The 14443-nt window shown below is 44.5% G+C and overlaps 1 protein-coding gene across 2 annotated transcripts in view; it reads left to right on the top strand.

Annotated features, from left to right (window-relative positions):
• LOC137525459 (sulfotransferase 1 family member D1-like) overlaps positions 1 to 2202 on the top strand; it is a 64603-nt gene extending 62401 nt beyond the window's left edge. For both annotated transcript variants that reach the window (XM_068246557.1, XM_068246555.1), the window contains exon 8: positions 1863 to 2202. In XM_068246557.1, coding sequence (XP_068102658.1) covers positions 1863 to 1975 — 113 coding nt within the window. In that variant the 3' untranslated portion in view covers positions 1976 to 2202. The remainder of the gene's footprint in view (positions 1 to 1862) is intronic.
• Positions 2203 to 14443: the final 12241 nt, after the last annotated feature.

Below are 14443 nucleotides of genomic sequence, written 5' to 3'. Positions count from 1 at the left end.
GACCAGGTTCACCTGACTATACACTGGATGCCTAATCGTCTATTGCTGATAGTGTCTGTTTGCAAGAATATGCAGGGTCCAAAACTAACTCTGCATTTCCTGCAGGAGTCAGACCACGCAAAATCTATTGTATCTCAGCAGGAGTGCCACGTGTTAGCCTCCTATGCTCCCAGGAAATGGCGAGCAGCGATGACACCCCATGAGCATCCACTGCCCAGGAGTGTCGAAGCTGCCCCCCTGTGGGGGGAGCAGAGAGACACAGAGCTCAGCATTGCCTCTGTTGGCTTACAATTCAGATGCATCCTTGAGCGCTGTCCCTTGTCTGTCTATTTGTTTTATGAAATGTGTATACCATTTGTATGATTAGCAGCACAAGGAATATTATGTTTTTATCGTCAGATTAGCGTTAGGTCTTCCCCGAGGGGGTCCGTCACTGCCGTGGGGAAGTCTATTAGGTCATAGTTTGTGCACATATTATCACTGAAGCTAACCCCCCCCACCACCCCTTTGCCTGTAGTGAGTGCTGGGTGTGTAATGCAGTCCGGTGGGGCTCTGCACATCAATGCAGATAAATCATTCAGGTATACGTTTTGTTTGAAAGCGCTGCCATGTCTCCCGATGTGCAAATTGAATGTAAGTATACTAGTGGCCAGCTGCATTCACTGTTTCAAATTCACTTTCAAAAAGTCTTAGGGCCCGTTCAGACTACAAACGCCATCCGCGTTCGTATGCGTTGCGTGGCTGATCCCATCACTGAAAAGTGAATGGGACAGCCGCGCGTTTTTGTAAAATCTGCGTGCAGCATGCGTTCCCGGACCGCACAGGTCCGGAACGCATGCTGTGTGAACATCAGACATTGCACTCTATGCAATGTCTGATGTCCTGCGTGTCGGCCCCCCCGCACGCGTTTCCAAAACGCATATGTAAACGCGTGCAGTGTGAACGGGCCCTAAGATTAGAATTAGCACTCAATTTGCATCTGTTTTGCATTCAAGGCATGTATTTAGTTCCAGAGGGGCTCTGCATTGCCTCTGTTGGCTTGCAATTCAGATGCATCCTTGTCTACTTAAAAAATTACTGAGTTAGAGTGATCTACCGCACCCCCCCCCCCCCAAAAAAAATATCCACCACAGAGGTAGACCCCCCCCCCCCCAACATAGACAGCCAGATTGTACCCCCAGTATTAAGCAGTCCGCCTTCCCCAGCACACACAGGCAACTCATACCCTTGTATTGGCACTCCCCTCCCCCCATAGACAGATGTGCCCCCAGTATTAGGCAGCCCACCTCCCCCAGCATAGACAGCCAGATTGTGCCCCCAGTATTAAGCAGAACCCCATCCCCAGCAGCACAGACAGATTGTACCCAACGTGTCCAGAGTATTAGCAGCTCCCATTAGCAGCACTATTGGCAGCTCTAAACCTTCTCTCTCAGGCACTTTGGTCTTCCCCCTACCACCGTCAAGCCTGTGGGAACTATTAAAGGGGCAGGGCCACATCTCTGCCTGTGAACTGCCTAAAGGGGAGGGACTATGGACAGTGCCTCTCCCTTTGCTGTACCTCTCTCTTCGCCTCTCTCTTCGCTGACTGGTAACGTGCTGCTCCGCATGTGGCAGCAGAGCAGTACAATTTGACAGTACACTGGCACTGCACTCTCCGTGTACGGGCTCCCCCGTTCTTAGGGATCCATAGCCTTCCTTTTTAGGTGAATATGTTTTTTTTTAAAAAGGTTACAGTTGTCCTTTAATTTCCTTTAACAATTTAATCAAGTGTCATGTCAGTGGAAGGTTGCTTTTTATTGGCTGCTTCTTACACTTTGCAAGCTGTTGGAACTTCTTGGCTGAGCACTTTTGTTTCCATCCAGGAATCTGCGGGGACTGGAAGGATCAGCTGACGGTGGCTCAGAATGAATTACTGGACCAATATCTAAAGCGGGAGATGTCCGACACTGACCTCACTTTCCGCTACACACTGTAGAATGATAATTCAAATTTTTTTTAAAAAAATTGCGATATTCCAACCATAAAAACTGGATATACTTTCAATTGTTATCTTAATTTGCAGTCCTCCTCTGTTGTCCGGCTCTGTTACTATAAAGGACAGAGAAAGAGGCTAGCTTCTATGACAAAGCTGTGATTAGCCGGAAATCGGCATGTTTGATAAATTGTATTTTTAAAAAAACTTTATTAAACTTTAGAAGTTTACACATTTGTGTCCTTTGTCCACCTATACCTCAGTTCTCTCGGCACTGGATTATCTTGATAATCTCGATAGAGAAAACACCAAGGTGTTTTTCTTCAGGGGAGCAGCGCCAGGGCAGGTTCAAGAATTTTTGCCGCCTGAAGCAATAAATTGTGAGGACGTTCCACACTCCCCTCCCCCCAGCCATACTGGATCGGAGAGACACATCGGCACTGGCCCTACGCTTACCTTGCAGCATCTGTTCCCCAGGATGTCAGGTATGTGCTGCACCGACGTTCTATCCCTCACCCACTCTCAGCAGATTGGATGTCAAGTCAAACGGGAAGCCCTGCTTCCTCTCTGACTACAGCGGCGCCTCATGTGACCCGGCAGCATGCAACGGGTCACATGAGGCACCGCTGTAGCCATGGAAACAGGATGCTGGACGAGCGGAGGGAGATCCCATCACAGGAATGCTGAGAGTAGGTGAGTGAAGTGGTGCTGTGCATCTAGGGAGGGGGAGACAGAGTGCCAGGAAGGGGACATTTGGGATTGGGGGAGCACCGCTTGTCCCCCATTAATTTTTGCCGTCCTGAAGGATTGTAAGGTACTTATTGCAAATAGATACCACCCTCGGTTTATTATAATGCCTATATAGACTCAGGCTGATGTGAAGAGTTTTTTTTCAGACCCTATCCTGTTCACTTGTATGTAACTGAGCAGGCAGAGGGCACTCAGGGGGGGGCACAGTGATTCCCAGGTAAAGTCAGTGCCCCAGCATGCGCCAGTGTTACGCCACCACTGCCTATCAGTTCAGGAACTGAAAGGAATTTCTCTTAGATGGGTACACCGACATGTTTCAACCCCTTTTCACATTACCCATAAAACGAAATTAAATATTTACAGTGCTTTGGACTTGAGCTCTAAAGACCAACTCCATGGACAAGTTTGAAAATACCATCAATAGATCAGAACTAATTTAGGGAGGGGGCTGGCCCAGGCAGAATCCCTTTAAGAAGATTGCAGCTTTTAGCACAGTTGTGCAGGAAGTGGCCAGTGTCCAAGGAGTTCCTATAAATAAAAGACGCGCTCTGCAGCAGAGTGCCTCCATAGATCTAGGAAATCATTTCTGCGTGGAGTAAGACTTCATATAAAACAAAGTTCAGGCCTTTTAGTTTTAGACTTTGTAACTGGCTCCTCCATTAGCATGATGAATGGCTAACAACTGCTAAAGAGATGAACCTGTAAATCCATTTCCCCCCAAGTTAACTGCAGAATACAAAATGCTGCAATCATTAACTGATAAAAGAGACAAAGTAACTTCATCCTGGATCATTTCCAGACAGGAGCATGACGTCTCGGGGCTCTCCTGCTTTATCCTCAGCATTGCTTCTGATCTCAGGTAAGGACAAACCATCAGAGTGCTGGGAGGGGTCATCACAGGTCCTCGGCATTGCTTCTGATCTCAGGTAAAGCTAAACCATTAGAGTGCTGAGAGGAGTCATCACAGGTCCTCGGCTTTGTATCTGATCTCAGGTAAGGCTAAACCACCAGAGAGCCAGAAGGGGTCATCACAAGTCCTCAACATTGCTTCTGATCTCAGGTAAAGCTAAACCATTAGAGTGTCAGAAGGGGTCATCACAGGTCCTAGGCATTGCTTCTGATCTCAGGTAAGGATAAACCATCAGAGTGCTGGGAGGGGTCATCACAGGTCCTCATCATTGCTTCTGACCCCAGGTAAGGATATACCATTAGAGTGACGGGAGGGGTCATCACAGGTCCTCGGCATTGCTTCTGACCTCTGGTAAGCATAGACCATCAGAGTGCTAGGAGGGTCAATACACAACGTCAGCATTGCCTCTAAACTCCGGTAAGGATAAACCATCAGAGTGCCAGGAAGGGTCACCACAGGTTTGACCTCACATCACACATTCTCAGCATTGATTCTGACTCCGGGTAAGGATAAACCATCAGAGTGCGGGGGGGGGGGGGGGGGGGGGATAAACCTAAACCATCAGAGTTCCAGGAGTGGTCAACAGGTCCTCAGCATTACTTGAGATTTCCCTGGAAAATGTAAACTGCAGCCCTTCTTCACTGCTAATGGCAGGGTTCTCAAACTTTGCACAGTTGGTCACTGTGTGACTGGGATTACTATTCAGAAAAGTAGGTGGAGCCTAAAAAAGCCAATCACCATTCGCCTGTTGATTTTCAAGGGGAATATTTAATTTGCTGCCATTCTTGCACTGTTAATGGCACAAACCTCAAACTTGGTACAGTTGGTTATTGGGTCACTGGGGTTCAAATTCAGAAAATGGGGCAGAGACACAAACAGCCAATCAGATTTGTTTTATTTTACTGGGAAAAGACAAATGATTGATGCCAATGACCACAAAGCTCACAAACTTGGTCACTGAGTGACTGTGTGTCCAGGTTACAAAAAGTGGACAGAGCCAAAAACAAATTTCACTGGGAAAATATAAACTGAAGGCCTTCTTACGCTGTTAATGGCAGGGTTCTCAAACTTTGCCCAGATGGTCACTGCGTGACTGAGATTAATATTCAGGGAAGTGGGTGGAGCCTATAATAGCCAATCAAAATTCAAATATTTAAATTGCTCCCATTTTTACACCGTTAACCTCCTTGCCGGTCTTAAAAATCCGGCACGGAGGCCGCGCCGCACATTTTTTTAATTTTTTTTTTTTTAAATCATGTAGCGAGCCAAGGGCTCGCTACATGATAGCCGCTAAGCGGCGGCATCCCCCCACCCACTCCGATCGCCTTCGGCGATCAGAGTATGCAGGGAATCCCGTTGAGAACGGGATTTCCTGCAGGGCTTCCCCGGTCGCCATGGCGACGGGGCGGGATGACGTCACCGACGTCATGGACGTCGGGACGTCATAGGGAATCCCGATCCGCCCCTCAACGCTGCCTGGCACTGATTGGCCAGGCAGCGCAGGGCTCTGGGGCGGGGGGGAGCGACTCGGCGCGGCGGATTGCGGCGGATCGGCGGCGATCGGAAGTTACAAGCAGCTAGCAAAGTGCTAGCTGCTTGTAACAAAAAAAAATTATGCAAATCGGCCCAGCAGGGCCTGAGATATCCTCCTGCGCAGGTTACCCCGAGCTGAGCTCGGGATAACCGGCAAGGAGGTTAATAGCAGATGCCTCAAAACTGCTACAGTTGGCCATTGGGTGACTGGGGTTCAAATGCTGGAGAGGGGCAGAGTCACAAACAGCCAATCTGATTTGTTTAATTTCTATGGCAATATACAAATTATTGATGCCAAAGCTCACAAACTTGGTCATTGAGTAACTGTAGGGTTAGAAAAAGTGGGCGGAGCCAACACCAGCCACATACAAACCCCAGCAACGCTGGGTCATCAGCTAGTTGTAAATAATTTAAGGGATGTCATCCATTGCAGCACAAAAAGTCAATTCAGCCATGGCAGCTACCATACCTATTTAAGAGCTGGAGCTTGGTCACTCGTGCCATTTAATTCCGAAGTGCCATTTATTACAAAGTGCTTCACAACTTACCAAGAATTTACCAGGAATTGTAGTACTGCTATATCTACAAGCTGCTTCTTGCATCACCTAACCTGCATTATTTTCATCTTCCTCATCAGGTATGCTTGCTACTCCCTTGCAAAGTCTGCTGTACAATCTGTGACTCCAATCGTTATCTGCACGATTTAATTGGTATGCTTGCTACTCCCTTGCAAAGTCTGCTGTACAATCTGTGACTCTAATCGTTATCTGCACGATTTAATTGGTATGCTTGCTACTCCCTTGCAAAGTCTGCTGTACAATCTGTGACTCCAATCGTTATCTGCACGATTTAATTGGTATGCTTGCTACTCCCTTGCAAAGTCTGCTGTACAATCTGTGACTCCAATCGTTATCTGCACGATTTAATTGGTATGCTTGCTACTCCCTTGCAAAGTCTGCTGTACAATCTGTGACTCCAATCGTTATCTGCACGATTTAATTGGTACACTGCTGCATACATTGCTACTAAGATTGTTTAATATAAATTTAAGTAGTTCAGCAGTGTTAGTAAATTCCCATATTACATTTGTGAATCCTTTGTGTTCCGGCCCAGTGAGCAGTAATTATTTATTGCAGCAGGCCTGGTTTTTTGGTAGCCACTCCCATCCTCAGCTGAACTGTTTTCCCAATTTCTAATTGAGAATCACTTCCAATTCAGCCATGGCAGCTACCATACCTATTTAAGAGCTGGAGCTTGGTCACTCGTGGCCTAGGTCACTTGTGCCATTTAATTCCGAAGTGCCATTTATTACAAAGTGCTTCACAACTTACCAAGAATTTACCAGGAATTGTAGTACTGCTATATCTACAAGCTGCTTCTTGCATCACCTAACCTGCATTATTTTCATCTTCCTCATCAGGTATGCTTGCTACTCCCTTGCAAAGTCTGCTGTACAATCTGTGACTCCAATCGTTATCTGCACGATTTAATTGGTATGCTTGCTACTCCCTTGCAAAGTCTGCTGTACAATCTGTGACTCCAATCGTTATCTGCACGATTTAATTGGTATGCTTGCTACTCCCTTGCAAAGTCTGCTGTACAATCTGTGACTCCAATCATTATCTGCACGATTTAATTGGTATGCTTGCTACTCCCTTGCAAAGTCTGCTGTACAATCTGTGACTCCAATCGTTATCTGCACGATTTAATTGGTATGCTTGCTACTCCCTTGCAAAGTCTGCTGTGCAATCTGTGACTCCAATCGTTATCTGCACGATTTAATTGGTACACTGCTGCATACATTGCTACTAAGATTGTTTAATATAAATTTAAGTAGTTCAGCAGTGTTAGTAAATTCCCATATTACATTTGTGAATCCTTTGTGTTCCGGCCCAGTGAGCAGTAATTATTTATTGCAGCAGGCCTGGTTTTTTGGTAGCCACTCCCATCCTCAGCTGAACTGTTTTCCCAATTTCTAATTGAGAATCACTTCCAATTCAGCTATGGCAGCTACCATACCTATTTAAGAGCTGGAGCTTGGTCACTCGTGGCCTAGGTCACTTGTGCCATTTAATTCCGAAGTGCCATTTATTACAAAGTGCTTCACAACTTACCAAGAATTTACCAGGAATTGTAGTACTGCTATATCTACAAGCTGCTTCTTGCATCACCTAACCTGCATTATTTTCATCTTCCTCATCAGGTATGCTTGCTACTCCCTTGCAAAGTCTGCTGTACAATCTGTGACTCCAATCGTTATCTGCACGATTTAATTGGTATGCTTGCTACTCCCTTGCAAAGTCTGCTGTACAATCTGTGACTCCAATCGTTATCTGCACGATTTAATTGGTATGCTTGCTACTCCCTTGCAAAGTCTGCTGTACAATCTGTGACTCCAATCGTTATCTGCACGATTTAATTGGTATGCTTGCTACTCCCTTGCAAAGTCTGCTGTACAATCTGTGACTCCAATCGTTATCTGCACGATTTAATTGGTATGCTTGCTACTCCCTTGCAAAGTCTGCTGTGCAATCTGTGACTCCAATCGTTATCTGCACGATTTAATTGGTACACTGCTGCATACATTGCTACTAAGATTGTTTAAAGAGACTCTGTAACATTAAAAACATCCCCTGGGGGGTACTCACCTCGGGTGGGGGAAGCCTCCGGATCCTAATGAGGCTTCCCACGCCGTCCTCTGTCCCACGGGGGTCTCTCCGCAGCCCTCCGAACAGCCGGCGACTGTGCCGACTGTCATTTCAATATTTACCTTTGCTGGCTCCAGCGGGGGCGCTGTGGCGGCTTTCCATTCCGAACTACACGGAAATACCCGATCTCATTCGGGTCCGCTCTACTGCGCAGGCGCAGGAGACTTGCGCCTGCGCAGTAGAGCGGACCCGACGGCGATCGGGTATTTCCGTGTAGTTCGGAATGGAAAGCCGTCAGAGCGCCTGCGCAGGAGCCAGGAAGGTAAATAATGACGTCACCGCTGCCCGGACTCCACGGAGGGCTGCAGCGAGACCCCTGACGGATGGAGGACGGCGTGGGAAGCCTCATTAGGATCCGGAGGCTTCCCCCACCCGAGGTGAGTACCCCCCAGGGGATATTTTTATGTTACAGTTCCTCTTTAATATAAATTTAAGTAGTTCAGCAGTGTTAGTAAATTCCCATATTACATTTGTGAATCCTTTGTGTTCCGGCCCAGTGAGCAGTAATTATTTATTGCAGCAGGCCTGGTTTTTTGGTAGCCACTCCCATCCTCAGCTGAACTGTTTTCCCAATTTCTAATTGAGAATCACTTCCAATTCAGCCATGGCAGCTACCATACCTATTTAAGAGCTGGAGCTTGGTCACTCGTGGCCTAGGTCACTTGTGCCATTTAATTCCGAAGTGCCATTTATTACAAAGTGCTTCACAACTTACCAAGAATTTACCAGGAATTGTAGTACTGCTATATCTACAAGCTGCTTCTTGCATCACCTAACCTGCATTATTTTCATCTTCCTCATCAGGTATGCTTGCTACTCCCTTGCAAAGTCTGCTGTACAATCTGTGACTCCAATCGTTATCTGCACGATTTAATTGGTATGCTTGCTACTCCCTTGCAAAGTCTGCTGTACAATCTGTGACTCCAATCGTTATCTGCACGATTTAATTGGTATGCTTGCTACTCCCTTGCAAAGTCTGCTGTACAATCTGTGACTCCAATCGTTATCTGCACGATTTAATTGGTATGCTTGCTACTCCCTTGCAAAGTCTGCTGTACAATCTGTGACTCCAATCGTTATCTGCACGATTTAATTGGTATGCTTGCTACTCCCTTGCAAAGTCTGCTGTGCAATCTGTGACTCCAATCGTTATCTGCACGATTTAATTGGTACACTGCTGCATACATTGCTACTAAGATTGTTTAATATAAATTTAAGTAGTTCAGCAGTGTTAGTAAATTCCCATATTACATTTGTGAATCCTTTGTGTTCCGGCCCAGTGAGCAGTAATTATTTATTGCAGCAGGCCTGGTTTTTTGGTAGCCACTCCCATCCTCAGCTGAACTGTTTTCCCAATTTCTAATTGAGAATCACTTCCAATTCAGCCATGGCAGCTACCATACCTATTTAAGAGCTGGAGCTTGGTCACTCGTGGCCTAGGTCACTTGTGCCATTTAATTCCGAAGTGCCATTTATTACAAAGTGCTTCACAACTTACCAAGAATTTACCAGGAATTGTAGTACTGCTATATCTACAAGCTGCTTCTTGCATCACCTAACCTGCATTATTTTCATCTTCCTCATCAGGTATGCTTGCTACTCCCTTGCAAAGTCTGCTGTACAATCTGTGACTCCAATCGTTATCTGCACGATTTAATTGGTATGCTTGCTACTCCCTTGCAAAGTCTGCTGTACAATCTGTGACTCCAATCGTTATCTGCACGATTTAATTGGTATGCTTGCTACTCCCTTGCAAAGTCTGCTGTACAATCTGTGACTCCAATCGTTATCTGCACGATTTAATTGGTATGCTTGCTACTCCCTTGCAAAGTCTGCTGTACAATCTGTGACTCCAATCGTTATCTGCACGATTTAATTGGTATGCTTGCTACTCCCTTGCAAAGTCTGCTGTGCAATCTGTGACTCCAATCGTTATCTGCACGATTTAATTGGTACACTGCTGCATACATTGCTACTAAGATTGTTTAATATAAATTTAAGTAGTTCAGCAGTGTTAGTAAATTCCCATATTACATTTGTGAATCCTTTGTGTTCCGGCCCAGTGAGCAGTAATTATTTATTGCAGCAGGCCTGGTTTTTTGGTAGCCACTCCCATCCTCAGCTGAACTGTTTTCCCAATTTCTAATTGAGAATCACTTCCAATTCAGCCATGGCAGCTACCATACCTATTTAAGAGCTGGAGCTTGGTCACTCGTGGCCTAGGTCACTTGTGCCATTTAATTCCGAAGTGCCATTTATTACAAAGTGCTTCACAACTTACCAAGAATTTACCAGGAATTGTAGTACTGCTATATCTACAAGCTGCTTCTTGCATCACCTAACCTGCATTATTTTCATCTTCCTCATCAGGTATGCTTGCTACTCCCTTGCAAAGTCTGCTGTACAATCTGTGACTCCAATCGTTATCTGCACGATTTAATTGGTATGCTTGCTACTCCCTTGCAAAGTCTGCTGTACAATCTGTGACTCCAATCATTATCTGCACGATTTAATTGGTATGCTTGCTACTCCCTTGCAAAGTCTGCTGTACAATCTGTGACTCCAATCGTTATCTGCACGATTTAATTGGTATGCTTGCTACTCCCTTGCAAAGTCTGCTGTACAATCTGTGACTCCAATCGTTATCTGCACGATTTAATTGGTATGCTTGCTACTCCCTTGCAAAGTCTGCTGTGCAATCTGTGACTCCAATCGTTATCTGCACGATTTAATTGGTACACTGCTGCATACATTGCTACTAAGATTGTTTAATATAAATTTAAGTAGTTCAGCAGTGTTAGTAAATTCCCATATTACATTTGTGAATCCTTTGTGTTCCGGCCCAGTGAGCAGTAATTATTTATTGCAGCAGGCCTGGTTTTTTGGTAGCCACTCCCATCCTCAGCTGAACTGTTTTCCCAATTTCTAATTGAGAATCACTTCCAATTCAGCCATGGCAGCTACCATACCTATTTAAGAGCTGGAGCTTGGTCACTCGTGGCCTAGGTCACTTGTGCCATTTAATTCCGAAGTGCCATTTATTACAAAGTGCTTCACAACTTACCAAGAATTTACCAGGAATTGTAGTACTGCTATATCTACAAGCTGCTTCTTGCATCACCTAACCTGCATTATTTTCATCTTCCTCATCAGGTATGCTTGCTACTCCCTTGCAAAGTCTGCTGTACAATCTGTGACTCCAATCGTTATCTGCACGATTTAATTGGTATGCTTGCTACTCCCTTGCAAAGTCTGCTGTACAATCTGTGACTCCAATCGTTATCTGCACGATTTAATTGGTATGCTTGCTACTCCCTTGCAAAGTCTGCTGTACAATCTGTGACTCCAATCGTTATCTGCACGATTTAATTGGTATGCTTGCTACTCCCTTGCAAAGTCTGCTGTACAATCTGTGACTCCAATCGTTATCTGCACGATTTAATTGGTATGCTTGCTACTCCCTTGCAAAGTCTGCTGTGCAATCTGTGACTCCAATCGTTATCTGCACGATTTAATTGGTACACTGCTGCATACATTGCTACTAAGATTGTTTAATATAAATTTAAGTAGTTCAGCAGTGTTAGTAAATTCCCATATTACATTTGTGAATCCTTTGTGTTCCGGCCCAGTGAGCAGTAATTATTTATTGCAGCAGGCCTGGTTTTTTGGTAGCCACTCCCATCCTCAGCTGAACTGTTTTCCCAATTTCTAATTGAGAATCACTTCCAATTCAGCCATGGCAGCTACCATACCTATTTAAGAGCTGGAGCTTGGTCACTCGTGGCCTAGGTCACTTGTGCCATTTAATTCCGAAGTGCCATTTATTACAAAGTGCTTCACAACTTACCAAGAATTTACCAGGAATTGTAGTACTGCTATATCTACAAGCTGCTTCTTGCATCACCTAACCTGCATTATTTTCATCTTCCTCATCAGGTATGCTTGCTACTCCCTTGCAAAGTCTGCTGTACAATCTGTGACTCCAATCGTTATCTGCACGATTTAATTGGTATGCTTGCTACTCCCTTGCAAAGTCTGCTGTACAATCTGTGACTCCAATCGTTATCTGCACGATTTAATTGGTATGCTTGCTACTCCCTTGCAAAGTCTGCTGTACAATCTGTGACTCCAATCGTTATCTGCACGATTTAATTGGTATGCTTGCTACTCCCTTGCAAAGTCTGCTGTACAATCTGTGACTCCAATCGTTATCTGCACGATTTAATTGGTATGCTTGCTACTCCCTTGCAAAGTCTGCTGTGCAATCTGTGACTCCAATCGTTATCTGCACGATTTAATTGGTACACTGCTGCATACATTGCTACTAAGATTGTTTAATATAAATTTAAGTAGTTCAGCAGTGTTAGTAAATTCCCATATTACATTTGTGAATCCTTTGTGTTCCGGCCCAGTGAGCAGTAATTATTTATTGCAGCAGGCCTGGTTTTTTGGTAGCCACTCCCATCCTCAGCTGAACTGTTTTCCCAATTTCTAATTGAGAATCACTTCCAATTCAGCCATGGCAGCTACCATACCTATTTAAGAGCTGGAGCTTGGTCACTCGTGGCCTAGGTCACTTGTGCCATTTAATTCCGAAGTGCCATTTATTACAAAGTGCTTCACAACTTACCAAGAATTTACCAGGAATTGTAGTACTGGTATATCTACAAGCTGCTTCTTGCATCACCTAACCTGCATTATTTTCATCTTCCTCATCAGGTATGCTTGCTACTCCCTTGCAAAGTCTGCTGTGCAATCTGTGACTCCAATCGTTATCTGCACGATTTAATTGGTACACTGCTGCATACATTGCTACTAAGATTGTTTAATATAAATTTAAGTAGTTCAGCAGTGTTAGTAAATTCCCATATTACATTTGTGAATCCTTTGTGTTCCGGCCCAGTGAGCAGTAATTATTTATTGCAGCAGGCCTGGTTTTTTGGTAGCCACTCCCATCCTCAGCTGAACTGTTTTCCCAATTTCTAATTGAGAATCACTTCCAATTCAGCCATGGCAGCTACCATACCTATTTAAGAGCTGGAGCTTGGTCACTCGTGGCCTAGGTCACTTGTGCCATTTAATTCCGAAGTGCCATTTATTACAAAGTGCTTCACAACTTACCAAGAATTTACCAGGAATTGTAGTACTGCTATATCTACAAGCTGCTTCTTGCATCACCTAACCTGCATTATTTTCATCTTCCTCATCAGGTATGCTTGCTACTCCCTTGCAAAGTCTGCTGTGCAATCTGTGACTCCAATCGTTATCTGCACGATTTAATTGGTACACTGCTGCATACATTGCTACTAAGATTGTTTAATATAAATTTAAGTAGTTCAGCAGTGTTAGTAAATTCCCATATTACATTTGTGAATCCTTTGTGTTCCGGCCCAGTGAGCAGTAATTATTTATTGCAGCAGGCCTGGTTTTTTGGTAGCCACTCCCATCCTCAGCTGAACTGTTTTCCCAATTTCTAATTGAGAATCACTTCCAATTCAGCCATGGCAGCTACCATACCTATTTAAGAGCTGGAGCTTGGTCACTCGTGGCCTAGGTCACTTGTGCCATTTAATTCCGAAGTGCCATTTATTACAAAGTGCTTCACAACTTACCAAGAATTTACCAGGAATTGTAGTACTGCTATATCTACAAGCTGCTTCTTGCATCACCTAACCTGCATTATTTTCATCTTCCTCATCAGGTATGCTTGCTACTCCCTTGCAAAGTCTGCTGTGCAATCTGTGACTCCAATCGTTATCTGCACGATTTAATTGGTACACTGCTGCATACATTGCTACTAAGATTGTTTAATATAAATTTAAGTAGTTCAGCAGTGTTAGTAAATTCCCATATTACATTTGTGAATCCTTTGTGTTCCGGCCCAGTGAGCAGTAATTATTTATTGCAGCAGGCCTGGTTTTTTGGTAGCCACTCCCATCCTCAGCTGAACTGTTTTCCCAATTTCTAATTGAGAATCACTTCCAATTCAGCCATGGCAGCTACCATACCTATTTAAGAGCTGGAGCTTGGTCACTCGTGGCCTAGGTCACTTGTGCCATTTAATTCCGAAGTGCCATTTATTACAAAGTGCTTCACAACTTACCAAGAATTTACCAGGAATTGTAGTACTGCTATATCTACAAGCTGCTTCTTGCATCACCTAACCTGCATTATTTTCATCTTCCTCATCAGGTATGCTTGCTACTCCCTTGCAAAGTCTGCTGTGCAATCTGTGACTCCAATCGTTATCTGCACGATTTAATTGGTACACTGCTGCATACATTGCTACTAAGATTGTTTAATATAAATTTAAGTAGTTCAGCAGTGTTAGTAAATTCCCATATTACATTTGTGAATCCTTTGTGTTCCGGCCCAGTGAGCAGTAATTATTTATTGCAGCAGGCCTGGTTTTTTGGTAGCCACTCCCATCCTCAGCTGAACTGCTTTCCCAATTTCTAATTGAGAATCACTTCCAATTCAGCCATGGCAGCTACCATACCTATTTAAGAGCTGGAGCTTGGTCACTCGTGGCCTAGGTCACTTGTGCCATTTAATTCCGAAGTGCCATTT

Source organism: Hyperolius riggenbachi, chromosome 7 (assembly GCF_040937935.1).
Source record: "Hyperolius riggenbachi isolate aHypRig1 chromosome 7, aHypRig1.pri, whole genome shotgun sequence".
Taxonomy (NCBI): domain Eukaryota; kingdom Metazoa; phylum Chordata; class Amphibia; order Anura; family Hyperoliidae; genus Hyperolius; species Hyperolius riggenbachi.
This window is presented reverse-complemented; position numbering and strand designations above follow the sequence as displayed.